This window comes from Mustela erminea, chromosome 4 (genome assembly GCF_009829155.1).
Source record: "Mustela erminea isolate mMusErm1 chromosome 4, mMusErm1.Pri, whole genome shotgun sequence".
Classification (NCBI taxonomy): domain Eukaryota; kingdom Metazoa; phylum Chordata; class Mammalia; order Carnivora; family Mustelidae; genus Mustela; species Mustela erminea.
The window spans coordinates 135,109,586-135,136,403 of NC_045617.1; the positions used below are offsets into that span (position 1 = coordinate 135,109,586).

General features: G+C 41.3%; 1 protein-coding gene and 1 pseudogene across 1 annotated transcript in view; one reads left to right on the forward strand and one right to left on the reverse strand.

The window, feature by feature from the left end:
* The first annotated feature begins 4,800 nt into the window (after positions 1 to 4,800).
* SMIM13 (small integral membrane protein 13) overlaps positions 4,801 to 26,818 on the forward strand; it is a 30,078-nt gene continuing 8,060 nt past the window's right edge. Inside the window, exon 1 of the mRNA XM_032341100.1 lies at positions 4,801 to 5,400. Within this exon, the coding sequence (XP_032196991.1) occupies positions 5,325 to 5,400 (76 nt within the window). The 5' untranslated portion in view covers positions 4,801 to 5,324. The remainder of the gene's footprint in view (positions 5,401 to 26,818) is intronic.
* Positions 20,369 to 20,634, reverse strand: LOC116589136 (annotated as a pseudogene).

The window sequence follows — 26,818 nt, forward strand, 5'->3', positions numbered from 1 at the left end:
GTAAAAATGAACTGAATGAAACCAATTCTGTAATCCAGTTCCTTCCATTATATTAGAATACACTGGGTTATTAAAATTAATACCTAACTTTTGTTGAAGACCTCCTAAGGGCAGAGTACTATGCTAAGCAAACTCTTTATAGCATCTCATTAAATTCTCAAAACAATCCTCCAAAGAAGGGACTGATAATATGCCTATTTTATAAATGTTTACAAATGTGGTAGTGGTTTAAACTTTTAGAGAGATGAACTAATTCAGCTAAGTCAGGTTTTATATCCAGAGTCTAATTACAGAATAGGAGTTCTCAAGCACCATATTATACCTCCACTCCAAGTTCATTAGAACTGAAAGGAATTGTATATTGTCCATGGAATCTTAAGGACCCTGACCCACCCTTATGTATACTCACAAAATATATTATAATGACTTCAAGACTTTGCCCATGTTTCTTCCCATTATCTCCCCCTTTTCCTAAGAACTAGCCTGATGTTACCATCAGTCTTGTGGTCCAATGGAAATAAAATTTTCTTTTAAATCAGACTGATCTCGGTTTGAATGTTGGCTCTACCCATTACCTCCTCCCAAATTTTTAGATTCCCTGAGCCTTGATCTCATCTGTAAAATGCCTGTTACCACTACAATAATATTCAATATATTCACTTATATGCATGGCTGGCTTCCTCTACTAGACAGTAGGTCTTCAACTTTGTAAAATTAAAACCTACAGAGAATGTATTTTGCATTGTAATTCAATTCACACACACACACACACACACACACACACACACATAGATAACTAAAACAAATTTCATGAGTAGCGCTTGCCCCTAGTACTTATAATACACAGTGATATCTTTTTTTCTATTCTACTTTTTAAAGTACTGATCATGACATATTCAACTGATTTTATGGCGCTCAGAAGGGTCAATGTTGAAAAAGGCTAAGCCAGTTTGAGTTCTTTTTTGTAAGAGAGCAAATCTGATCTATTTTGTATTGCTACTGGCAAACACAGTGCCTGGTACAAAGTAGTATTTGCTAAAAACTTAACCTTAGGACTGTGTTTTCCTCGAAGGCAGGAATCTCATCTTTTAGTTCCTATGTAACCAGTAAGTACATGTAGCATAATTCTTCTCATAATACTTAGAGATCAAATGACAAATTCAGGGCTATTTCCAGGCTTTTGAGATCAAATATTTGACCATTAAATATCCGTCTAGCACCTACTGTGTGGTACTACATAAATGCTGAATGCAAGGCTTCTTTCCTTAATTATCTTAATTATCTGGAATTGCTAAAAGGGAACCCGGAATAATGTTGCCCAGTTGAGAAATTAAAAAAAAAAAAAAAAAGAGTAAGACACATGGAGGCCAAATGTCACCTTTATTAATAATAAAGACTAGGTCAGAGAACATATAATAATGTGAGAGCCAGTCAGGCCTGCTAATTAAACCCTAAGTTGAGGCAATGCTGAACTAGTGGGGCCCTCCCTACGCTGAAAGGCTACACAGACAAGAGGCTTAGGACAGCTCACACCCAAGAGGAATGTGGGAGGAAACAAGTTGAGCAAACCCACTTTATTTTTCCTAAACGCACTAATTAGGTAAGTTACTCCTCCCCAGACCAAGGACACAGGGAATAAAAGAGCACAGAGAGTCTAGACATTACCAATTGAGTTTCTTCCCTTACGGAAGGAAAGAGCAGGGGAGGAGGAAATGCTGTCCTCTAAGAATCAGATCATGTGTGTGTATGTGTGTGTGTGTATGTGTGTGTACATATATAATGTGTGTATATATGTGTGTATGTGTATATATATATATTAAATGATATATATGTATGCGTGAAATATAAATAACTTAAAGTAATCCAAGGAATATCATAAGATAGGTACCTAATTAATTTCTGAATATAGTTTGCACTAGTGCTTCTAAAAACCTAGAGAGTATTAAACAGTTAGAAACTCTCTATATCCTCCTGCCCACCTCTCACATGCCTGGCATGAAACCTGAGAATCTGCTTTTAAAGCTTCCCATGTACAGGTAAGGCCAGGAGCCACTGGCTTAGAGGAGCTGGACAGACAAATGAATAGGAAGCTGGCAGGTCTTACTGAGGAGGAAACTGGACAGACATTGAAGGATTAGTAGGCTTGAGGTCAGAAAGAAGGGCGGTGGGGCATTTTATACAGGGATGAGAACAGTAAGTAGACTCAAGAAATAATCATAGCTTGAGAGTAATTTCAAGACCTTACCCTTGAAAATCCTTACAGAATTTATCCTTGGAAACATGATCTGTGCTCATATAGCAAATGATGAGACATAATGGGTTTAGTGGCAAAGCCCTTGGACTTCTGAGAATTAAAAGACTTTCGTTCTTGGTTATGGGACTTCACCACAGTCACCACATTCTTTACCTGGACAGCGAAGGATCGTTTGTGAAGAGAGAAGTTCATAAAGCGTTCTAGGGAGATGACGGCACTGTCTTTCACACTTCAAGACAGGGCACAGCCCTTCCCCTAGACGCTCAGGCTACAAACCTGCGAGTCATTTTTTATTTCTTTCCCTCACCTGTTTTCACACCTAGTCTATCAGCTAATCCTGATGGGATTCTCCTTCCAGAACCTACCCCAAATCTTTTCCACTTGACACCATTCCATTGATTACTACCCTAATCCAACATAGCTTGTCTTTTCTTTCCTCTTCTTTTTTCTTTCCTTTCCTTTTCTTTCTTTCTTTTCTCCCTTCTTTCCTTTCTTCCCTGAGATTACCCCAGAGTTTTGGATTCAATAGGTCTGGGTAAGTCCTGAGAACTCACATTTCCAGCAGGTTCCAGGGGATCCTAACGCTGCTGGTCCAGAGACCACTCAACAACTTAGAGCAGTGGTTAACCACGGGTGCACTTTAGAACCACTTGGGAGCTTTTAAAAAAAAAAAAAGTGTGTGCTTGGGACTGACCTCTAGAGAATCTGAGTCATTTGCTCTGGCCATTTGTAATCTTTAAATCTCCCTAGGTGCTCTGAAATGTTGAGAAACACTACCAAGGCCTAGAGGAATGGCTGTTTGTTTGCTCCTTGTGCCTTTTGCTCTAGCTGCTGCTGTTACCTGGTATACTCTTTCTTTAGGTATTTCCATGGCTGGACCCTTTAGGTCTCAGATTAAATGTCACTTACTCAAATAGGCCTTCTCTGATCCCCCCACTATAAAATAACACCCCCCCTTTTTTGTCATGCTCTCCTGCTTGTTTTCTCTTCTTTCTTTTTTTTTAAGGTTTTATTTATTTATTTGACAGAGAGAGAGAGAGATCACAAGTAGGCAGGCAGAGAAAGAGGGGGAAGCAGGCCGCCTGCCAAGCAGACACTCCGATGTGGGGCTCAATCCCAGGACCCTGAGATCATGACCTGAGCGGAAGGCAGAGGCTCAACCCTCTGAGCCACCCAGGGGCCCCTCCCGTTTGTTTTCATTACAGGAATGAGCGGTTAGAGATTTCCCTAGTTATGCTTATTCAATCTTCCAATATAAGCATCTTGAGTATAAACACCTTTGTCTCATTCACTGCTGTATCCTTAGCATTTAGAACACTGGCCTCTGTTACATATTCAATACATGGGAATGGAAGGGAAGATAAGAAGCTTTAAAATAAATTATTCCTGCTGTTGTTTTCAACTATTCAATTGGGCTTTAATAAAACGTGTTTCATTTATGCAACAGAATTAACTTTTTTGATCAATATATCACAACTGCAGTGGATTCATTCTCTTCATAGGAACCCTGTATTAAATCTTCTGCAGTCATTATCCCTTAATGTATTTTCATACGCAGTATTTATTCATAATACTGCTGCTTAGGGAATACAATTTACAGTGGGGCAGCTGGATTACGGCCAAGATATATTTGTGAAATCAAGAGATTCCTGCTCAGATTTTGTTGGCTGGTTTTTGGAGACAGAACAAATGAAAGGAATTTGCAGAAGAACAGAAAGGTACTTCAGGGAGCAACGGAGACACAGGAGAACGGGAAAGCTATTACGGTACCTTGCTACACATTTATCCTCTCTTCTTGGGGCACATCTTTAACGAAGGAATATAATCTGGCGGAACTGAAGAGTTTTGATTGCAGGTAGAGATAGAGTACTTGGGAGTATTTAACTCGTCTTGTTTCACAGTGATTTGTTCAAGCCAGTGCGGCAGAATCCTCAGCTCTGGGTCATGGGCAGCTTGGTTTCAATTAAGTCCCTGAATTGAATTTACAACTCAGGCGAATTAAGGGCTAAGCAGATGTACTTAAGTCCCTCGCGGATCATTTCTGAAATATATTACTCATGAAAACACAGACCAACATCTGTTACGGGAGGAAAAGAGAGACTCCGTGCCTCTGGCTCGCCTTTTTGGCACGGAGATGAGTATTTCCTCAAAAGCCCAAGTATCCAACATGCACCCCCAGCAATAGGCTAGGTTCACATGCAACCAGTTTTCCAGGCAGCTGCCTCCCCTTTTCTTCCCTCCTGCTGCTCCGTCGATCGTGGAACAAAACGACTTCATGTGTGGGTTAATGGTTGCAATCACCGGGGCGCTTTCGCACAGCGCAGCACACTCCGCCAATTAACGCGGGTTCCGAGAACAGCAAACCGCAGTCGGTAGACAGAGGTTGTGGCTCCAGAAAAACCAAAGGCACAGGGAGGGAGAAGCAAAGCGTCCAACTTGGCGGTGCATTGTGGGAGCTGTAGTCCCCGCGGGGCGGCCTCCAGTAGTCTCTACTGGGCTCTGCACTTCATCTCCCAGCGGGCCCCGCGCCGCGGAGGAGGAGAGCGGTGGGCGTGCTCGGTGCTGAGCTACTGCTGGGGGAGGGGACTGGGGTCGAGAAACTGCGGCGGCCGCCGTGGGAGACGTTAGCCGCTGTCTCAGGGAGCTGAGGGGCCTCCCACCTCCCACCCTCGTCCGCCCCGGCGGACGGCGACGAGGGCCGTGTGGCCGCCGCGCGTCTCTGTGCTCGCCCTGTCTCCCGTCCACGGGCGCGCGGCGTCCGCCATGGAAGCACATCCGGCTGTCGCCGGGGTCTCCGGGCTACGCGTCCCCGGCTCTCCGGAGCGATGAGGGGGTAGGGGCGCCCTGCGTCGCGCCTTGCCGCGCGCCCCGCGGGTCCGGGAGCGAAGGAGGGCCCCCTCCACCCCCGCACCGCCCCCGTCCCGCCCCCTGGGGGCGCTGCCGAGGGGGCGCCCGCCGCCCTTGCCGCCCAGCCGCCCCCCGCGCCCGCCGCTGAAGCCCAGCACGCGCCACCGGCCCGCCCGCGCCCGCCGCTCGGCAGCCCGGCGCCGACCGCCGTCCTCCCCCCAAGATGTGGCACAACATCGGGCTGACCCTGGTGGTGGTCGTGGCCACGCTGGTGATCGTGCTGCTGCTGATGGTGTGCGGTGAGTGGGGCATCCGCCGCGGGGCACGTCCACACGCCAGCGCACACGCCCGCGCGACTCGGGTGCTCACTTGTTCGGTTTCTTGTTTTTGTTTTTAATGGCGTGGACGGACAAGTGTCTTGAAATCGTCTGCTGTCCACCTAGCTCTAAGGACTGAGCCGGGGGAGACGTGTCCCTTCCCCAGGAGAGGCCCGCCGGCATCCTGGAGAGGGAAGGAGCGGGATCCCTGGCTGAGCATCCTGACTCGGGGTTCAGCCAGAGACTGCTTCACGGGCGGCGTCTGCCCCTGATTGCCGTTCTGAACCCTGGCTGCCCAGATTTTAACCTTGGCCTGTATTCGAAGGTGAAGTGATTGGTGACTCCTTTTCCTTTTTCAGAGGTTCTGACCCTGATGATCATGAGAGGTTTCCCTCCCTTCACTTCATCAGAGGTAGTAGGGACAGAGTTGGGTTGGAAGCGCCCGGGAAATTGTTTACTTCGGGTTCAGGCTTAAACTGAATTCCAGGCAGCAGTGTCGAGGCGAGGCCGAATTTTAAAAACACCGGCTATATTAAACTTCCAGGGTCGGGTAACCTAACTCTGTTTGGTAATTATGGTGCTATTTTGTTTGCTGTGATTTTTTCTTTTCTTTCTCAGGATAGGAGGATGTAAAACTTTTTCAGGGTAATATTAGCACTATTTTAGATCTTCTTGATTTCTTTATATACAATAACTGACAACCATAAGCCCCTTAGCAGAGTGACTGAGGGATTGTGAAAATTTGGGAAGTACTGAGAACCCGGTGTCAGTGAGTTTCATTTTTCATAATTCCAGTATGTATTGGAGGCTAGTTCAGCCTTCTATGCAATAGTTTGTCAGAAATAAAAGTAAGTACTGCAGGGCTTATTCATTTCATGGTTAATGTACTAACTGCTCAGTATCAGCTGTGTTTGGAAAGGATGTGTGCACTTACGCAAAAGCGTTTTATATATATTTGTATTTACAGTTGCATTTTATTATATATATATTTGTGTTTACGTACTTGTATGTTTATTTTAAATTTTCTTGCCATAGGAAGGAACCAGAGTTAACAGCCTTTCTTTTCTGATGATAAAACAATTGAACACCTTTCTCTGTTTCCTGCTTGTGATGGCAGGATTTGGGGCTAATTGTAGATATGTAAGATGCTGAAAGTAAGGAAAACCAGATCTGTGTGATTTGTTTGCCTGTGAGGAAGGAGGATGCGAACTGCTTGGAGGTGGGGATCTGTGTGGCATGTAGACCATACAGCCTTGTATAGAATATTTGCCGAATCTGTCTTTGGGGGCACCCAAATTCCCCTTTGCTACTTAACATCTTATTTGTTCTCTCAGCTCTCAATAGCTAGTTAACTTTGATTTTACTCATTTTTCTAAAAATGCCTTGCCTTTGGTTTCAGATAATATTGTGGAATGAGAGGTGAGGCGTGGTAAGTAAAACACATTTTATTTTGATTGGAAAGGTCCAGAGCTAATAGCTTTATGAAGAAAGTAATTCAAGCACTGTTTTGTTGGGAGAGCTAATGATGGTGTAGTGTCATGTTTTGACTGGGTTGGACCTGGGGCTTGGAGAGTGGAGGGAAGGCTCCAACTAGACTTGAGACTGGAGAATCTCAGGCATTGTGTTAGTTTGTGAGTACGCCGTAACAAAATACAACAACAGAAATGTATGTCCCCGTAGTTCTGGAGGCAAGAAGTTCAAGATCAAGCAAGGTGTCAGCGGGGTTGATTTCTTCTGAGGCCTCTCCTTGGCTTGAAGATGACTGTCTTCTCCTTGTGTCCTCATGTAGTCTTTCTTCTGTATGCCTGTGCCCTAATCTTTTCTAAAAAGAGGCCAGTCATATTGGATTAGGGCCTCACCCTTATGAATTCTTTTAACCTTAGTTAACCCTCTAAAAGCCCTGTCCGAGTACAGTCAGGTTGGAGATTAGAAACCTGTGACACAGGCCTGCCCCGAGAAACTACTTACCTACTTTAATGTGGAAGTGACTGGCTCTTTGACACAGTCAGTGCTGCCTTCTAAATTTTCAGGTTTCTCAGGAGGTTTTCTTTCTCTTGTGAGTATTGGTTGTGTGTACTTTTCTTGCCTCCCGTCCATGCTAAAATGCTTTCCACTCTCACCATTCACTGAAGTGGCCCTTGTCAAGGTCAGTAACAACTGGCCTCGATATTACCAAGTCTGTGGTCACTTAGTCCTAATTGTATTTAACCTCTCATTCTGTACAGGTGAACATTCCTTCTATGAAGTATTTCTCTTGGCTTTTGTACACTGTGTTTTCATACTACCTTCCTGATGTAGGAAAGACATTAGGATTCGAAGCCAAGAGCCAAGAAAGAATTCTTGAGATGTCTTTGGTGCAAAAAGGTGATTTTATTAAAGCACAGGGACAGGACCCGTGGGCAGAAAGAGCTGCACTGGGGTTAGGAAGTGTGCTCCATCATATACTTTGAAGTTGGGAGGGGTGAGGGATAGGTAAGTCTCTAAGGAATTTTGGAGGCAAGATTTCCAGGACCTTGAGGGGGCTACATTTGGTTGGGAAAAGGTCATTTATTACTGTCTAATAAAACCTTAGTCCCATAGTGCTTAATTGTTTATCTTTTCCTGGCTTCTCATCCCTTAGAATTTATTTATTTAAAAAAGATTTATTTGAGAGAGAGAAAGTTAGAGGGGAGGGTGAGAAGCAGACAGCACCGAGCATGGAGCCCAGCATGGGGCTTCATTCCATGACCCTGAGATGAAGACCTAAGCCAAAACCAAGGGTCAGACGCTTAACCGAATGAGCCACTCAGGTGCCCCTCACTAGAATATTTTGTTAAATGTTTTTGGACCACAGTCTTTGATAGGAAATACATTTTCCCCAGTACGTTAAGTATATAAATTACATATATCTGTTTATTTCTACATCTATTAATCTAGCTATCATCTTTCTGTCTCTGAAATAAAAATTTTATGGACTAGTACTTGCCCTTATTCCATGAGATATAGTTATTTTCCATTATATTTCTGTAACATTATAATACAAATATATATTTCTATTCCCTTTCCTTCTGTTCTCTCCCCATGGTATCTTATCCAGCCCTGGAGATTTAAATATTAATTGTAACTAATGACTCAGTTTGACATCTCCAGCTCTCACTTTTCTCCTGTACCCCAGGCTCATGCATGTATCAACCGTTTTTTCTTGATAGCCCCACTTGGAGATATAAAAAGCATCTCAAACTTTATACGCCTAAAACAGAACTCTTGATTTCTGTCACCTGTTTTCTCCTTTGCCCCCATCCTGTCTCAGATGTTACCAGCACCCAAGGATGTGGGTGTCTTTGGTTTTGCCCTTTTCCTTTGGTCCCATCCCTTTTCCCTTACAAATACCAGCTCTATCTGGAAGTGTCTTCAGTTTTATGTCTTTAAGAAATGTGAAATATGTTCTCTTCTCCATGTCTGTGATCACCACTACCATCCTCATCTTCGGCTTGCATTAGTTTCCTAACTAGTGTCCTTTGACCCCCTCTTTTCTTTATGATGAGGGAGCAGAAGCCTAGCTGAAGACAAAGCAGAAGCTAACACCTTGCACTCTGTCCCGCCATGGGATGTGCGTGACATTCTTCCAGGAAGCTCCCAGCTATCTTAATGTTAATACCTTGCAAGAGGAGAAAACAAGCTTAACTTGAAAATGGCAAGGCCTCTGGTATCTCTTGGTCTTTCTTAGCATATGAAAGTTCTTTTGAAAACCTGCCTTTTTTCCTTACCTCCCCCAACCCAGAGTATATCATCAGTTCCTCCTCACAACCCCAGTGCAACTCCCTCTGCCCTCAGGTCCTGTCTGTGTTTTAATAAAACCACCTTTTTGCATCAGAGACGTCCAAGAATTCTTTCTTGGCCCTTACCTCAGAACCTCACCCCACCCAACCTCACCTATATTCCATATTAGTACTCAAATGTTTACAAAAGAAAATAACAGTAGCAAAGGCATAAAGTACTTCCCTTCATTCCTCCACTCCACTGTTTCCTCTACCTATTTACTTCCATATTCGTAAATAATTTATTCACAGCTAGTTCTTGATTTTGCAGTTTTAGACATTATTTATTAACCATGGTGGAGTCCCCCCCTTCTTTACCTGCATGCCGTAAGTAATGACAACTGTGATTCATTGGAGAGTCAAGATTTAAATTTTACCTTTTTTTTTTGTTTTTTTTTTTTTTAAGAGGTGGGGCGGGGCAGAGGGAGAGAGAATCTTAAGCAGGCTCCATGCTCATTTGGAGCTCATTTGTGAGACTGTCTCACAACCCTAAGATCATGAAGTTGAGAGTCGGACACTTAACTGACTGTACCACCCAGGTGCCCCAAGATTTATATTTTAACTGTGTAAATAGTCCCTGCTGGTTAAATAGTGTAACATGACTACACTTAACTTTCTTAGGTGGTTCTTCATTTCTCTTGAAGTTAACAGTTGCCTTTTTAATTTACCTAGTATTACTTTTTTGTGTGTGCCCCTTGTTGATTCCCTGGTCCCATTCCCCTGCCCAATCCTAGAGCTCTCTCCTTCCTTCTCGGCCTGCCCTTCACTTTCTCTGCTGCAGACCCTGTTTCCTGGACCTCATTTCATCATCTTGCTCGGTGTATAATCTTGTTTTGCAGGAGCACATTTTCTGTTAGCTTTCTGAGGGAGAATGCATGGAAGATTTTTTGAGCTAATGCTTACCTGAAAATGTCTTTCATTGATGTCCTATGTCTTTTACTGATGTCAGAGTTTCTAGAAAAATCTACCTCTATACTTGATTGATAATTTGAATAAGTTTCAAGTGGTAGACAATTTTCATTCAGAACTTAGAACTATGATAACTTCACTGATATCTCGCTTCCTGGACCTGATTTTAAGAAATCTGATGCCTTCTGTTTCTTTGTCCTTGTAAGTAACTTGATTCTCTTTCTAGATGCTTTCTGGTAGTTTTTTCTGTCGTTGTTATGCTGAAATATTGTACTGATATGTCTTCGTATGTTTCTTTTCCTTCTGTTTTCCTGGGCCCTTTCAATTAAAAAAAACTTATGTTAGTTTGAGGTTGGACCTTATGGGCTGATTTCTCTAGTATTACCTGTTTATCTCCTATTTTCTATCATGTCTCCTCTCCCTTCTGGCATATGTTTTGGGTTTTAGCTTCTCTTACGTTTTTATTTATCCAGTTTTTAATGTCAGAACTTTCTTGTTTTCTGATTGCTTTGCCAGCATCTGTTTTGCATTATGTAATGTGTTGTTTTTAATGACCGTATTAGTTACACAGTTGACCCTTCAACAAAATGAGGGTTGGGATGCCAACCCCCCCCAACCCTTGCACAGTTAAAAATCTATGGATAACTTTTGACTTCTTAAAAACTTAACTACTAATAGTCTTCTGTTGACTGGAAGCCTTATTGAGAACAGAGTTAACACAAATTTCATATATCTATTATATAATGTGTTCTTGCAATAAAGTGGAAAAGAAAATGTAATTAAGAAAGTCATAAGGAAGAGAAAATACATTTATAGTACTGTACTATATTTGTCGAAGAAATTCTGTCTGTAAATGGACCCATACAATTCAAACCTGTGTTGTTTAAGGAGCTATTGTAGTTTTTAATAAGGTGTTTTTCTTCTCCCTGCGCAATTGGCTTTGTTTCTTCCATGTATTTTTTTTTTTTTTTAAGATTTTATTTATTTATTTGACAGAGAGAGATCACAAGTAGGCAGAGAGGCAGGCAGAGAGAGAGAGAGGAGGAAGCAGGCTCCCTGCGGAGCAGAGAGCCCGATGCGGGGATCGATCCCAGGACCCTGGGATCATGACCTGAGCTGAAGGCAGAGGCTTTAACCCACTAAGCCACCCAGGCGCCCCCCATGTATTTTCTTATGGCTTGTTTGCTTTGGACTCTTTGTGATTGAAGATTTTTACAAGTGGTCAGTGCTCTGTTCTGTATTCATATTTATGGATGAGGGAGTAAAAGAAGGTAATAAATTCCCAGTGTCAATTCTGGCAGCAGGTTGGCCTCTATCTGGAAATGTCCGTGTTATTCCATCGTACCAGAGGGGAATGCTCTCATTTTCGGGTGTTATAAGCTTGGCTGCCCGCATGACAGTTTTGTAAATAGACTTTCAGCCAATCCTTTTTTCTTCCTTTCTCAATCCTTCTTCCTGCCTGAAATCCTGATCTTTCCTTAGTTCTCGATTGGATTTTGGCTCCAGTTGCTGTCCTTTTTTCCCCCACCATCCAGACTTCTGTTTCCTTTGGTCTGCTAGATCATTTACCACTCTTTTAAACATGCTCTAGTGGCTCCATTTCCCTTGAAATACAATCTAGATCCTTACTGTGACTACAAGGATCTGAGTGAGTGAGTCCCTCCTGCTTCTCCATGCCCCTCCCCCCACCACTACTCTCTCGCTGTTCCACACAGGCCAGCCTTGTACTCTCCCCAGGGCCTTTACCCTCCGTCTTCTCTGGCTGTTCATGTGACTGGTTCTTCTTCAGCTGGGTTTCACATCAACCGCCCAGTCCACCTAGGGCAACTCATTCAGTTACTTTTTATCTTACTGACCCTTGGTTTTCTGAGCACTCAGCCCTTTCTGAAATGAGCTGTTTATGTGGTTTTGCTCCCATCAGAGTTTGGGCTCCATGAAGACGGGGACCCTGTTTGGCTAATTCACTGCCCTGTCCTTGGATTTTAGAGTAGTGCCTGGCGTGTAGTAGGTCCTCATATTTGAAGGAAGAACGAAGAAAGGTTGCTCAGTACAAATTACTTCAATACCCATTACAAATTACAAATAAGCCTTAAGTGTGGTACAAACCAAGTTTGTCTCAAGATGGATGACTTTTATATTACTCAGTACACCTGTGATCAGATGCTGTGGCAGTGCTCAGGGGTACCCAGAAATTAACAAGTGTAATTCATGTTCTTGCGGACCTTATACTCCAGGAAGGAAGGTACATACATGGGAACTTCAGTACAACCTAGGCTTCCGAGCTCCAGTTTCACATACACGACTCTGCTCCTTTTTCTTGTTTCACAGAGAAGCTCAGAATCTTTACCTAAAACAACTCCCTGTTTTTAGGTTATGCGTGAAATCTTGGGCATTGTTTTACCTTCTTATTCATTCCCAGTTATTGGGCCATATATCATATACCTGTTCATCCCCCAAATATTTGAGCATCTCTTACAAGCTTGGTTCTGAGATACAAAAAGATAAGGAAGGAAAAGATAAGGAAAATCTGGTTCTACCACTTAATCACAAATCCTGGAAGAGGATATAATTTAGTAGTTACTTCCAACAACAAATTTATAAGAATCTAAGAAAAGCCTACTAATGTAGGTATACGGTATTTTATGAGAAATTCATCAAGTTAGGTGTGTGTATTCATTCCCTGGTAATTACTTTCGTTTTTTTAAATGGAATTCCTATCATTTTTTTGCTTAAATTCAGTTAATTAACGTATAGCGTATTATTAGTTTTAGAGGTAGAGTTCAGTGATTCATCACTCTCGTATAATGCCCAGTGTCATTACATCATGTGCCCTCCCTAATGTCCATCACCCAGTTACCCTATCCCCCCATCCCCCTCCAGCAACCCTCAGTTTGTTTTCTGTGATTAAGAGTCTCTTATGGTTTGTCTGCCTCTCTGATTTTATCTTATAAATTTTTTCCTCCCTTCCTCTATGATCCTCTTTTGTTCCTTAAATTCCGCCTATGAGTGAGATCATATGACAGTTGTCTTTCTGATTGACTTATTTCACTTAGCATAATACCCTGTAGTTCTATCCACGTTATTGCAAATGGCAAGATTTCACTTTTTTGATTGCTGAGTAGTATTCCATTGTGTCCGTACATGTGTGTATATATGTATATGTATGTATATATCTATCACATCTTCTTTACCCATTTATCTGTCCATGGGCCTCTGGACTCTTTTTGTAGTTTGGCTGTTGTAGACATTGCTGCTGTATATCTTTGGGGTAAATACCCCATAGTGCAATTGCTGGGTCGTAGGGTAGCTCTATCTTCAACTTTCTGAGGAACCTCCATAGCTTGCATTCCCGCCAACAGCCTGGAGGGCTCTCCTTTCTCTGCATCTTTGCCAGCATCTTTTGTTTCCTGTCTTGTTAGTTACAGCCATTCTAACTGGTGTGAGGTAGTATCTCATTGTGGTTTTATGAGTGATGTTGTGCGCTATTTCATGTGCGTGTTGGCCATTTGGGCGTCTTTGGATAAATGTCTGTTCCTGTCTTCTGCCAATTTCTTGATTGGATTATTTGTTCTTTGGGTGTTTGATAAATTCTTTATAGATTTTGGATACTAGCCCTTTATCTGATAAGACATTTGCAGATATCTTCTCCCATTCTGTTAATTGTCTTTGGTTTTGTTAATTGTTTCCTTTGCTGTGCAAAAGGTTTTTTATATTGATTAAGTCCTGTAGTTCATTTTTGCCTTTGTTTCCCTTGGCTTTGCAGACCTGTCTAGCAGGAAGTTGGTGTCCAAAGTCACACAGGTTGCTACCTGTGTTCTCCTCTAGGATTTTGATGGGTTCCTATCTCTCACATTTGTGTCTTTCAACCATTTTGAGTCTCTTTTTGTGTATGGTGTAAAGAAATGACCCAGTTTCGCTCTTCCTGCATGTGGCTGTCCAATTTTACCAACATCATTTGTTGAAGAGACTGTTTCTTTCCCATTGGATACTCTTTCCTGCTTTGTCGAAGGTGAGTTGACCGTAGAGTTGAGGGTCCATTTCTGGGTTCTCTATTCTGTTCCATTGATCTGTGTGTCTGTTTTTGTGCCATTTACCTTGCTGTCTTGATGATGACAACTTTGTAATAGAGCTTGAAGTCTAGAATTGTGATTGCACTGGCTTTTTCTTTTCAACATTCCTTTAGCTATTTGGGGTCCTTTCTGGTTCCATATAATTTAAGGATTATTTGTTCCAGCTCTGTGAAAAAAGTTGATAGTATTTTGATAGGGATTGCATTAATGTGTAGATTGTTCTAGGTAGCATAGATATTTTAACAATGTTCTTCCAATCCATGAGCATGAAATGTTTTTCTACTTCTTTGTCTTCCTCATTTTCTTTCGTGAGTGCTCTATAGTTTTCTGAGTACAGATCCTTTGCCTCTTTGGTTAGGTTTATTCATTGGTATCTTATGGTTTTGGGTGCAATTGTAAATGGGATCAACTCTTAAATTTTTCTTCTTTCTCCTTTGTGTATATAAATGCAACTAATTTCTATGCATTGATTATGTATCCTGACACTTTGCTGAATTCCTGTATGAGTTCTAACAATTTTGGGGTGGAGTCTTTTGACTCCATTTGGATTTTCCAGGTAGAGTATCCTGTCATCTGTTTGACTTCTTTGCCTATTCGGATGCCTTTTCTTTCTTTTTGTTGTCGAATTGCTGAGGCTAGGACTTCCAGTACTATGTTGAACAACAGTGATGAAAGTGGGCCTCCCTGTTGTGTTCCTGACCTTAGAAGAAAGCTCTCAGTTTTTCCCCATTGATAACGATATTTGCTGTGAACTTTTTGTTCACAAAAAGTTTTTGTTTTTGTTGTTCTTGTTTTTGTTTTTGAACTGATGGCTTTTAGGATACAGTTACGTTTATTTTAAACAGAAACAAACTTTCTTTGCCCATGGCTTCAGGAGCAATCATCAAGTACTGATTTCATCTCAGTGGTATAATAACTATATTTGGTCTTTGTCCCTGGTCTCTGGCAGAAAGTTCCCCAACCCTTAGAATTTACTAGTGAGGGGCACCTGGGTGGCTCAGTGGGTTAAGCCTCTGCCTTCAGCTCGGGTCATGATCCCAGCCCCACATGGGGCTCTCTGCTCACCAGGGAGCCTGCTTCCCTCTCTCTCTCTATCTGCCTCTCTGCCTACTTGTGATCTCTGTCAAATAAATAAAATAAATAAAATCTTAAAAAAAAAAAAAGAATTTACTGAGTGATGGTAGCATCTTCTGTTATTTATAACAAGCCTCTTCCGACCATGCCTGGATTTCTGCTCAGGCTGTGGCTCAGGGTGGGGCCCCTAGGTGGTTGGAGGACAGGGGCTAGTCACTAAAAAGACTAAACAGGATTAAAGAATGAGAAGTTCAGCTCCATCCCCTGACCTCCAGGGAGGGAGAGGGTCTGGAGATGGGGTTATAAACACTCTTGAAGAAAGAGTATAATAAACGTATCTAAAGCCACATTCTTGATCTAGGAGCCTTCTCCATCTCCATAAATGACAACTTTGTCACGGCCATTCCAGTTGTCTTTGAGGCTTCCACGACCTCTCTGTAAGACATAAGCCTCCCATATATCTACCCCCTTTCCCCTTACAATGCTCTATTTTTGCCTAGAATTCTAACTTAAGGGGCAAATACGTTTCAGTGAGATTGGTATTTGGAACATAGTAAGTGCTGCCTGAGTATTCAGATGAATGAATTTTTGGTCCTTGAAGAATTGGCTAGGATGAGGTTATAGATGGAGGCAGGAAGCACATGGATTGTAGCATTTTATATGCATCTCCTGCAGAATTTATGCTTTCTGATAGGCAGTGGGGAGCTAAGAGTTTTTATCAGGAACTTAGAATTTTGTACGCTCACCTTCATACAGTGTGAGGAGCCGGAGGCTAGAAGTAAGGAAACCAGATAGGTTGGTCTTAAGGTTGATCAGAGTTAAAGGAGGTAACTGTGTTGGGGCTGGGAGCGGTGTTGGTCAGACTGTAGCCTGACCCAGCAATGCCTGCCATTTCCGTCTGCTCTGCCTGCCCCTGTGTCTACAAAGCATAGGATATTGAAGTCTTTAAATCACAGGAGAGCATCCATGGGGGCCTACATGTGAGAGAAGTAGTTGTCTTGGTGTGTAGATTCCCCTTCCTCCAGGGGTTGGCTTGGCTGTGCTCCCTAGTTCAGCGTGGCTTAACAGACTGTGGACAGACTGAGATTTGCAGGCCTTGTTGAGTGCCCGGTTCAGGGTTCCTGCTGTGCCAAACAGGGTCAGGGAGTTAGTGACCAGAGCCGCACTCTGGCTGATCTAGCTTTACAGACTGCCAGCACTGCCACTTACTAGCTGTGTGACTTGAGCAGCACACATAACCTCTTAATTTCAGCCCGCAGACAAATGCAAATAATAGAATCTGGGAATACTGAAGATTGATCTATTTCTGCTTATGTAGCTCCCATTCAGGTACAAGTGAAGAAATAGGAATTAACTGGTGTGTGGAAAATAGGTTTTTTTTTTATTTTTTAAATTTTTTTTAGAATTTATTTATTTGAGAGAGAGAGAGATCACAAGTAGGCAGAGAGACAGGCAGAGAGAGAGGAGGAAGCAGGCTCCCTGCTGAGCAGAGAGCCCTATGCGGGGCTTGATCCCAGGACCCTGGGATCATGACCTGAGCCGAAGGCAGAGGCTTTAACTCACTGAGCCACCCAGGCGCCCTTGGAAAATAGTTTTTCAAAGATTAAATCTGGGGTTAGAAATAGAAACTGTCCTTAATTCAATATGGATGATATACATTTCAAAGATAACGAGAGAATAAGGTAAAACATGTTCATCACAGAAAAGTGTGGAGAGAAAGTACAAATTTGATAAGTTTAAGCAAGTATACGCAGTGGTGTGACCAGCACCACAGTCGAGATAACAGAACATTTTGAGCACTCTGGAAGATTCCCTCATGTCCTTTTTTGTAGTCTGACCTCAAGCTCCTTGGAACAGTTGCCCTGCTTTCCATAACCATAATTTTGCCTTTTCTAGAATGTAATGTAAATGGAATCATGCAGCAAGTCTTTTGTGTTTGAGTTCTTTCCCTTAGCATAAGGCTCTTGAAATCCATCTGTATTGTTGTATATGTCAGTGATTCATTTATTTTAAATTGATGGTTAATATCCCATTGGATGGGTATACACAGTTTGTTAATCCAGTTGCTTACTGGTGGATGTTAGGGTTTTCAGTTTGGGGCTGTTACAAGTATTACTGCTATTGTTAGTATTCATTTACAAGTCTTGGTGGGGATATATGCTCTCATTTCTCTTGGGTAAATTTATAAGAAATTGCCAACTGTTTTCCATTGCCAACAGCCATGTTGTCAAGTGTCTGTTTAAATTCTTTGCCCGCTTAAGAAATTGCGTTCTTTTTTTTTTTTTTAATTTTTTATTTTTTATAAACATGCATTGTCTTTTTATTATCAAGTTGTAACAATTCTTACTTATTTTGGGTACAGTCTTCTATCAGATACATGTTTTGTAGATACTTTTCTTTGAAGTAATTTTTTGTGTTTGATATAGGTTAAGGATCAGGGTTCTTTTTACATAAGGGTGTTTTAGCATCAGTTATTGAAAAGGCAGTTTTTGGAAATCACTTGATCATCTCTCTATGGGTTTATTTCTGGACTATTCTTTTCCACTGACATATATGTATCTTTATGCCAATTGTGTAGGTTATGCAGTGTTATTGTTTTCAAAATGTTTACTGTTTTAGATCCATTGCATTTCCTTATGAGCTTTAGAATCAGCTTGTTAAAATAGATCTATTCAAGTTGGAGAGAATAGACATGTTAATCTTACAATCCGTGGCCATATTGTATCTCTTTATTTTTATTTTTATTTTTTTAGGACTATAATTTTTCTCAGCAACATTTTATGTATTTCAGTATACAATACAGTTCTTGAACTAATTTTGTCAAATTTAACTGCACAGGTTTCACAGTTTGATGCTGTTGTACGTGGTACTCATTTAATGTTTGCTGTAAATATATAGAAATACACATGACTTTTGTATATTGGCAGTATATTCTATAAAACTGCAAAATTCACTTAGGACTTTTATTTTTTTGTAAATTCCATAGAATTTTCTACCCAGAGGTTTATACCAACTGCAAATGAAGATTGTTTTACCTATTCCTTTCAGTGTCTATGTCTTTTAGTTTTTGCCTCATTGAAAGAAATGGGTGAGAGCAGATCTTTCTCCTTGATCTTTTGTAGAGAAACAGTCTCTCACTGTTCAGTTTAATGTTAGCTGTAGTTTGTAGATATTCTTTATCAGGTCAGAAAAGGAAACTTTCCTTCTTACTTTGAAATTTTTTTAAAAATTAGCAGTGGATGTTGGATTTCTTTTCACATGTTTTTTCTGCATTGAAATGATCATGGCATTTTTCTCTAAGTCTGTTTGTATGGTGTATTACATTAAATTTTGAATGTTAAAACATTCCTCAGATAAACCCTTTTTATATATTGATGGGTTATGCTTTTCATATATTGCAGTATTTGATTTACTAAAAATGTAAGGTTTTCCCATTTACATTCATGAGGAATATTAGTAGCTTTCTTTTTTTTTTTTTTTTAAAGATTTTATTTATTTATTTGAGAGAGAGACAGTGAGAGAGAATATGAGCGAGGAGAAGGTCAGAGAGCGAAGCAGACTCCCCGTAGAGCTGGGAGACCGATGCGGGACTCGATCCCGGGAGTCTGGGATCATGACCTGAGCCGAAGGCAGTCGTCCAACCAACTGAGCCACCCAGGCGTCCCTATTAGTAGCTTTCTTAAATGCCTTTATCTGGTTTTGTCACAAAGGTCATGTAAGACCTAATCAGTAAGTTGGGAAGTGTTCCTCTTTTATTTCTTGGAAGAGTTTGCTCAGAATTAGGATGTTAGTTTTCTGTTGTTGCATAACAAATTACCACAAACTTCACAGTTTATATAACATATAATTATTAGCTCAGTTTCTGCAGGTTCAGAGTCTGGATATGGCTTAAGCTGGGTCCCCTGTTCTCCATCTCACAGGTGCATTCAGAGTGTTAGCCTGTCTTTTAGGACTGCTGACTGAATTCAGTTCCTTGTGACTGACTGTAGCACTTAGAGTGGCTTGCTTTAAGTCAACAGGAGAATCTCTGTGATACCAAGGAAGGTCTCAGCCTCTCTTTTAAAGATTTATGCTTAATTAAGTTGGGTCTTCCTACTGTAATTTCTCTTTTCAGTAACTCAGAATCAACTGATGGGGACCTTAATTGTGTCTGCAAAATCCTTCTACGTTTATCACATAACCTGCCCCATCACCCTTGCTGTATTCTATTGGTTGGAAGTAGATCACAGGTTCCGTCCCCATGTGGAAAAAAGTCACACGAGAGGTACACATGGCTTGATTCATTGAGGTTACTAAGCTATATCTGCCACAGTGTGAATGATTTCTTTCTTAAGTGTTTGGTAGAACTTTGGACTTTTCTTTTGGGGAAAGTATTAAGTACACATTGAATTTCTTTGCTAGGTACTGGGCTGTTCTAGTTATCTGTTTCTTTTGTGAGTTTTCATAGTTTGTGCCTTTCAAGCATTCTAATCTGAATTGTGTAATTTTTAAGAATAAAGTTTGTAATATTGTCATTACCCTTTTTAATATCTGTGGGATCTATGGTGATGTCTTCCTTTTCATTCCTTATTTGTGTGTCCTTTTTTTTTTTTTTTCCCCACATGATCAGTTTGGCTGGAGGTATATACATTTTACTGATCATTTTGAAGAATTAACTTTGATTTGTGTTTTTTCCCCCTTTATTATTCGTCCATATTCTATGTAATTGCTTTGCGCTTTTCTCTTTATTTTCTTCTACTTATTCTGAGTTTAATTTGTACTTCTCTAGTTTCTCATGGTAGAAGCTTAGGATATTGATTTTAGGCCTTTTTTTTTTTTTTTTTCCAAATAGTTAATAAATCTCTTTGTGGGTATTGCTTTTGTTATTTTATGTTTTTAAACCCAAAACATTTTTATTTTAGTCTTCAAAGAGCAAACTGTTCTTCTTTTTCCAAGATAATAGTGGTTAATTTACAAAAATGGGCATTTACAAATGCATCTTTAAAATATTTCCCTTTAACATGAAACTTAGCTTTATAGAGTCCAAACATTAAAAGGTTAAAAATTTTTTTTCTATTTTGTTATTATAGGACAAAACAAGAGAAAGTCCAGGAAATCCATTCATATTTCAGAACCTTCTCTAGGAACTAGCATTGCTGTATTATTTCCATTTAGCAGAATTTGATCTAATTTAGTGATCCTTCTTCCTTCTGTGTGATTTCACTCAGTGACATCCTCCAGTACCATATTGACAAAGTCCTCAAATCCCAAGAGTGCCAGCCATTTCTTTGTCACTTTACATCACAGTGAATTCTTCATCCAATACTTTTGTCCACAAGCTTTAGAGGGAGCAGTTGCAAAGGGTTAGTGGTAGCGTTAGCTGCCATGGCTATGCCAGAAGTCACGGGTGTTGCTTTTGATCTAAAAAAAAAAAAAAATTTCCTGGGGGTCAGGGAGAGGAGTCCTGGATGGGGGGATGGGCTACGTAGGTGATGGGCATTAAGGAGGACATTTGTTGTGATGAGCACGACAGTGTTGTATGTAAGTGATGAATCGCTAAATTCTATTCCTGGAATCAATACTACTACACTATATTTTGACTAACCTGAATTTAAATTAAAAAAAAAATTCCGTTCAAACTATTTTTATGTTTCACTTGTGATTTCTCCTTGGAATGGATTATTTAGGAGTATGTTGTTTAAACTTTGAAGATTTGAATTTTTTCCCCAATACTATTTTGTCATCAATTTCTAGTTTAATTTTGTTATGGTCAGAAAATATATTTTGTATAAAAAAATAAGAAGGTTTACCCTTAATTAATGAGACTGATTAATGGTATATTTTGGTAAATGTTCTATGTACACTTGAAAAGAATGATTCTTCTGTAGTTACTGAATAGAATGTATTGTATATGTCAGATCAACTTGGTTGATAAGGCTGCTCAGTGTCTTAAAGCAGTTCTTTCCATTTATAACTATATTATGTAGCAGGCATCTTCAGGCTCTGAAATGGGTTAATTGGTGAAAGTCATTATACCCTTAAGTTCATGGGTAGTTTTGTCTGCCTGTTGGGGGGCTGAGACCATGGAGATTGGTTGATTTGAGTGTCTCCTCTGTGCCAGGTACTGTTGAAGACATAGGGAACAAAGTGGAAGACATTGATAAACCATACATTTCCTTGTCTTCAGAAACTTGTGTTTGGGGGGGAATGGGAGACAGTTATTAATGCAGTGAAGGGTGGAAGTGAGTGTGGAGTGCTAAAGCAGTCACCCAAGACGACAACATTATACTGAAGAGAGTGCAGTAGAAAGGTATAGAAGTTATGTACAAATGACGTTCAAAATTCTTAATAATGGTGGTAGTAGCCTTGTGTCTCTAGTGAGCCCGTGAGAGGAAGGGACTGGAACCTAGGAGACAGTGACAATGGGTAACGTTTCGTATGTGTTTCTTAACGTGCCATGCATTCTCTTCACTGTTACCCTTTGAGAGTATCTCCATTTAACCCAGGAGGAAACTGAGGCACATGGAGGTTAACTGGCTTAAGTTGCGGGTAAGTTGCTGAGTTGGGATTCTTGGCCAAGCAGTGTGGCTCCAGCCTGCATGTGAGCTGTCAGCCGTTATACTGATAATCCAGTCGACAGATAGTAAGGATTTGGTGTAGGCTCGAGAATGGCATTGGGAATGTAGAGAAGGGAACAGATGGCAGAGGGCTTATTGAGGTAGAATCTTAAGCACTAAGGGAGAAGAGGGGTCAGTGTGCTGAAAAGGAACTGTTTCTCACCAGAGAGATGGGGAGAGAATGTAATACCCATAACAGAAATCTGAAAATCGAAGAAGGAGCTGCAGGATATATATATATATATATATATATATATATATATATATATATATATATATATACTTTGTAAAGTTGTCTTCAAGCTAGCCAAGCCAATTCCTGTCTGGGGTTCAAGAAAGGTGGGAGGTATGGAGGGAAAGTGTGGTTATCATTTGTCATAGAGGTAACATTTTGATCTGTGGGTGCGTCGTGGTCACCAAAGAGAGAAGAAAATAGAGAAGAGGTTATAAAAGGCAACTTAAAAAATGTCCTGTTTGTTAGATCAGAGAGTTTTGGATGTGGAGGTGTTACAGTTCAGCGTGTTGATTCGGTAATGGTATCTCCAGGGGCTCGTCATCCACTGTTGCCCAGTGTGTCATTACGAAAGGGGCGTGTGCAGTAGAGGGGATATCGTGGCACGAGGAGCATGGCTCTATTTTTACTTCGCCTTGTCTGTGGCCTTGGATAAATTATCCTGGAAGTGAGCCTTAGCTGCCTTCAGAGAAAAATAAAAATCATAGGACTGAAAATGGAAAAGAGCTTTGTACAACTTGAGATTGGTATTGAGGCAGTTAGTTAACCACTTAGGTGCCGTTGTGAACGTGGGATTATGTAACTCCATTGGAATGATGCCCCAAAGACAGACATTTGTGATTATACTGTAGGTGGGCTTTTGACCCAAGAAGATCCTGGGGAGTGAAATAAAATTCTCAGTCTACTTAGTGTTTTGGGCTTTAGCCATACTTCCACCATGAAGATCTGAGAAATTAGAGAACACTTAAATTTTGTTGCTCTCTTGCCTAGCTGGCCTTCTTCAATGGCTGAGTCACTTTGAGCCTTTATTTTCTTATCTAGAAATTGGTGATAATGATTCCTGTCTCATTAATTCAGAGGGCAGTTGGGAGGATTACATGACTGTTGAATAGAAAAGCACTTTGTAAACTGAGAGCTCTATAATTACAGCTGTCCCTTGGGTTTGGGTTGTGTCGATGGTGTTGGTTCATCTCTGGGGTTCATCTTGCTATCACTACCCTTCCACTGCCAGCACCTTTATCTTGCAGAGAAAAACAATGTACAGTGTGTTTCATGAAACTCATCCTTTGAACCAGTGCTTCGTTATTGGCACACACAACTGAATGCTCCTTCGCTTATCCCAGAATATACACCCTCTGTTGCCAGCCAGTGTTTCTGACATAGGGTGCTTATCACTGTGAGACTGGGGCAAGGCACTCACTTGCCTTTTAAACTGTGGAGAACTGCAGGGCTGCTTTCATCAGTCAGTGTAAATTTCTGATTCTGTATACATATACTTGTGGACAGTTCTTCTCTCCCCACTTCTCCCACTTCCTCCTTCCCATTTCTTTCTTACTAAATCCCAGGACGGGGTACAAAACATACATCCCGTAGAGGAATGTCAGGTAAGCCCTTTCTGGTGTCTTTGTATCTGGTCTCAGTGGGAGGAACTGTATGAGCTCTACTTCCCAACAGTTCTTGTCGGCTGTAGGCATGCAGGGCACAGGGGTAAGACCTTTTCAGTAAAAGGTAGCTTTTTTAGTGATTATTATTCTTTTCATCCCACTGCCCCACAAAGATACATACACATACCTGGTAGAAGTTGGTCACTCGGGGCCAGAGTCCAAATTGAGCTGGTGTAGTTACATGGGAAGTCAGAGTTGTACTCCTCAAAGCTTTCTAGCAGACTATGCTGAGTAGCCAGTTGGAGTGATTTTGTTGTAAATGGCTGTCAAATGGTAATCACATATCTTTAGGGTCATTCCATTGGATAATAAATACTTTTGAACTGGCCTTACATTTACTTGTGTTCTTTCCCTAAAAGAGAGACTGTGACTCCCAGCCTCCTCTGGTCTCACCTCACCCGCACCGGAAGTAGTTCTTAGTTCAGGAGGTTGAGGACCTCTTGCAGCGTGGACATTCAGTAAAGGTTACACTGTGTTGTGGTTTTGAAGGAATCAAGGCAAGAAGATTGAAGAGTTTATCCAAAAGAAGAATTGCCTGCCCGTCCCCTGGGTGGCTCAGTTGGTTGGACGACTGCCTTCGGCTCAGGTCATGATCCCGGAGTCCCGGGATCGAGTCCCGCATCGGGCTCCCAGCTCCATGGGGAGTCTGCTTCGCTCTCTGACCTTCTCCTCGCTCATGCTCTCTCTCACTGTTTCTCTCTCAAATAAATAAATAAAAATCTAAAAAAAAAAGAATTGCCTGCCTAGCTCAGGGATGTTTTGTTTTCGAGTGACTCATTCGTGGGGACCATCCTCCAGGACTGTTGCTAAAAAAAAAAAGTAGAGGAGACTGCTTTCCTGGATTCTTTCTGTAGGCTCTCCTGTCCACTCCCCTACAGTCTCTAAGATCGCATTCCAGCTCTCTGGCATAAGCCCCGCAGCCATGCTCGCGATCCCTAATACGGGTGATGCACCCTGACGCTGGGCCAGGGTCTGACACTAGACCCAAGTTGGGATGGAAGTCCTGGTTTTTTTTTTTTTTTTTTTTTTTAGGTTATGAACTGAAAAGTCTTTCGTAGAACAGGGAAGAAGCAGCTATGTGCAGGGGAAGCAGGAGAAGAAAGTGAAGCAAATGTGTAGAGAGAAACAGATACTGCTGTGAGAATGACATTGGTGCACAACAGCCTTCTCCTAGTTGTAGCAACCTGTAGTTGTACCCCATGTAGTCTGTAAAGCTGACTCTCCTGTAAGCAAACAATAAATTCCCTCACTTTGGTGAAGATAAGTCAAGGTTTCTGTTACAAACCGTGTATATGACTTTCTACTTTGTTTTTATCTTAAGACCAGTATAACTTAACTATAGATGAATAGAGCAGCTACCAGAAGTATGTGAATGGACAGTTTTGTTAAACTGAATGACAATTTAACCATTCAATGATAAGTGCAAAGCATTTCCTTTCAGTACTTGTCCCAGAGTTAAAAAAAAAAATGTATTATCATCGTAGTAACTGTCTTACTAGCAGCTTTATCTGGCGCTGTTGTGGTTTCCTTGGGTATATACCCATTGGGTTTATAATAATGGTTCTTTTTCTAAAATAAATGAGCATATGTGTATTTTTTTTTTTTTTAATCAAACTGCCTGGAGTGTTTAGAATCATCCTTTGTTCAGACTAATAATGCTCTTTGTAGAAGCATGAGATCTTACTAATGTGGGTACTGTGATATGGGAACTCCCTTTTCCCGCTTCCTTCTGCCATCTGTCTCGGAAAAATTATAGCTCTGTTAGAACTTAAGTCATTTTACTTGGAGAACAACTTGTTGACCTTCCCTCAGTTTAGTAAATACCACTGCAGTTCTTATCAACACTGCAGTTTGTCTTTTAGCTTTGCATCCCACCCTGTCATTATAATAAGTCCATAAAAAACAAGCCCTGTGAATATTTGTTCTTTTTGGCTGCCCAGCAGATGAACTCTGTATCTCAGTCAGGGGAATTCTCTGCTTCAGATGTTTTGTGGGAAGCAGTGTGACAGCCCACATGCTCCCCTTCCACTCCCAACCCTTGCATATTCTAATACCTGATAGATCAGAATGCAGCCCGGGGTGGGGGGTGGGGGGGTGCGGAGATTAGCATGCCTTTAAAGTTTTCTTATCCCAGGTTGGGGGATACAAATGAGAGGTGCGAAAAGGAATGGAAAAGGAGTGGTTTAGGGAGTGGTTTAGCACTGTGTGGAGGGTGCGGGGAGGCAGTGTGAGTGTGGAGGTAGTAGTAGCCTGACTTAACTGCTCTGAACTCAAGCAGCTCATTGGCAACCACATTCCGAATTTTGATTTGAGATTGAATCCCTTGCATAGGTTGTTGGCAGTGATTTAAAAAAAATTTTTTTTGTTTGTTTGTTTCATTAACCTTGAGAAAGAGAGTTTGTGATCTAGCTGAATGCTGTTGTACCATCCCAAACAGACTGCAACAGGTGTCCTTAATGAGTTCCTTACTGTGTAGATTTCAGTGCTAGGAGACTTTGCTTTCTCTTAACCATCAGCACAGGGGCACACTAGTAATTTATGATGGGACTCCAGTCATGCCAGCCCTTCTCCATAGTCTCTAGTCAAAAGAGTACTTCCCTACTTTTTTTTTTTTTTTTTGAGATTTTATTTATTTATTTGACAGACAGAGATCACAAGCAGGCAGAGAGGCAGGCACAGAGAGAGAGGAAGGGAATCAGGCTCCCCATTACGCAGAGAGCCCGATGCTGTAATGTGGGTCTCAAACCCAGGACCCTGGGATCACGACCTGAGCCAAAGGCAGAGGCATTAACCCACTGAGCCACCCAGGTGCCCCTCCCTACTTTTCTTTATGGTCATTTCACACCTTGTAGCCACAGTTGGAGTGTTTGTTCTTTATGAGGTCAAGACTGTGGTCTTTGAGAGTCAAAACTCACCTGAGTTAAGGGTTTTCATTCCTGTTTGTTGAAATCAGCTGCCTTTAATAATTTAGGCCAATTAATGGCATAGCCATATTCAAAACAATGTAAGTTTATAGAGTATTCATGACTGACTTATTAGTTTCTGACTTGTTTTTCCTGATTCTTTTATTAATCAGTCATGTTTATCTATTGTGGAAAAATCTTGTAAGTATAGGGAAGTATTTAAAAACAAACAAACAAAAAACCCGTGCAGGGCTTTTTATTTGAGGGGGGACACAAGCGGGCAGGGGGGCCAAGGGAGAGGGAGAAGTGGGCTCCCCGCAGAGCAGGGAGCCTGATGCTCCCTCGGGTTTGATCTGAGGACTCTGGGATCAGGA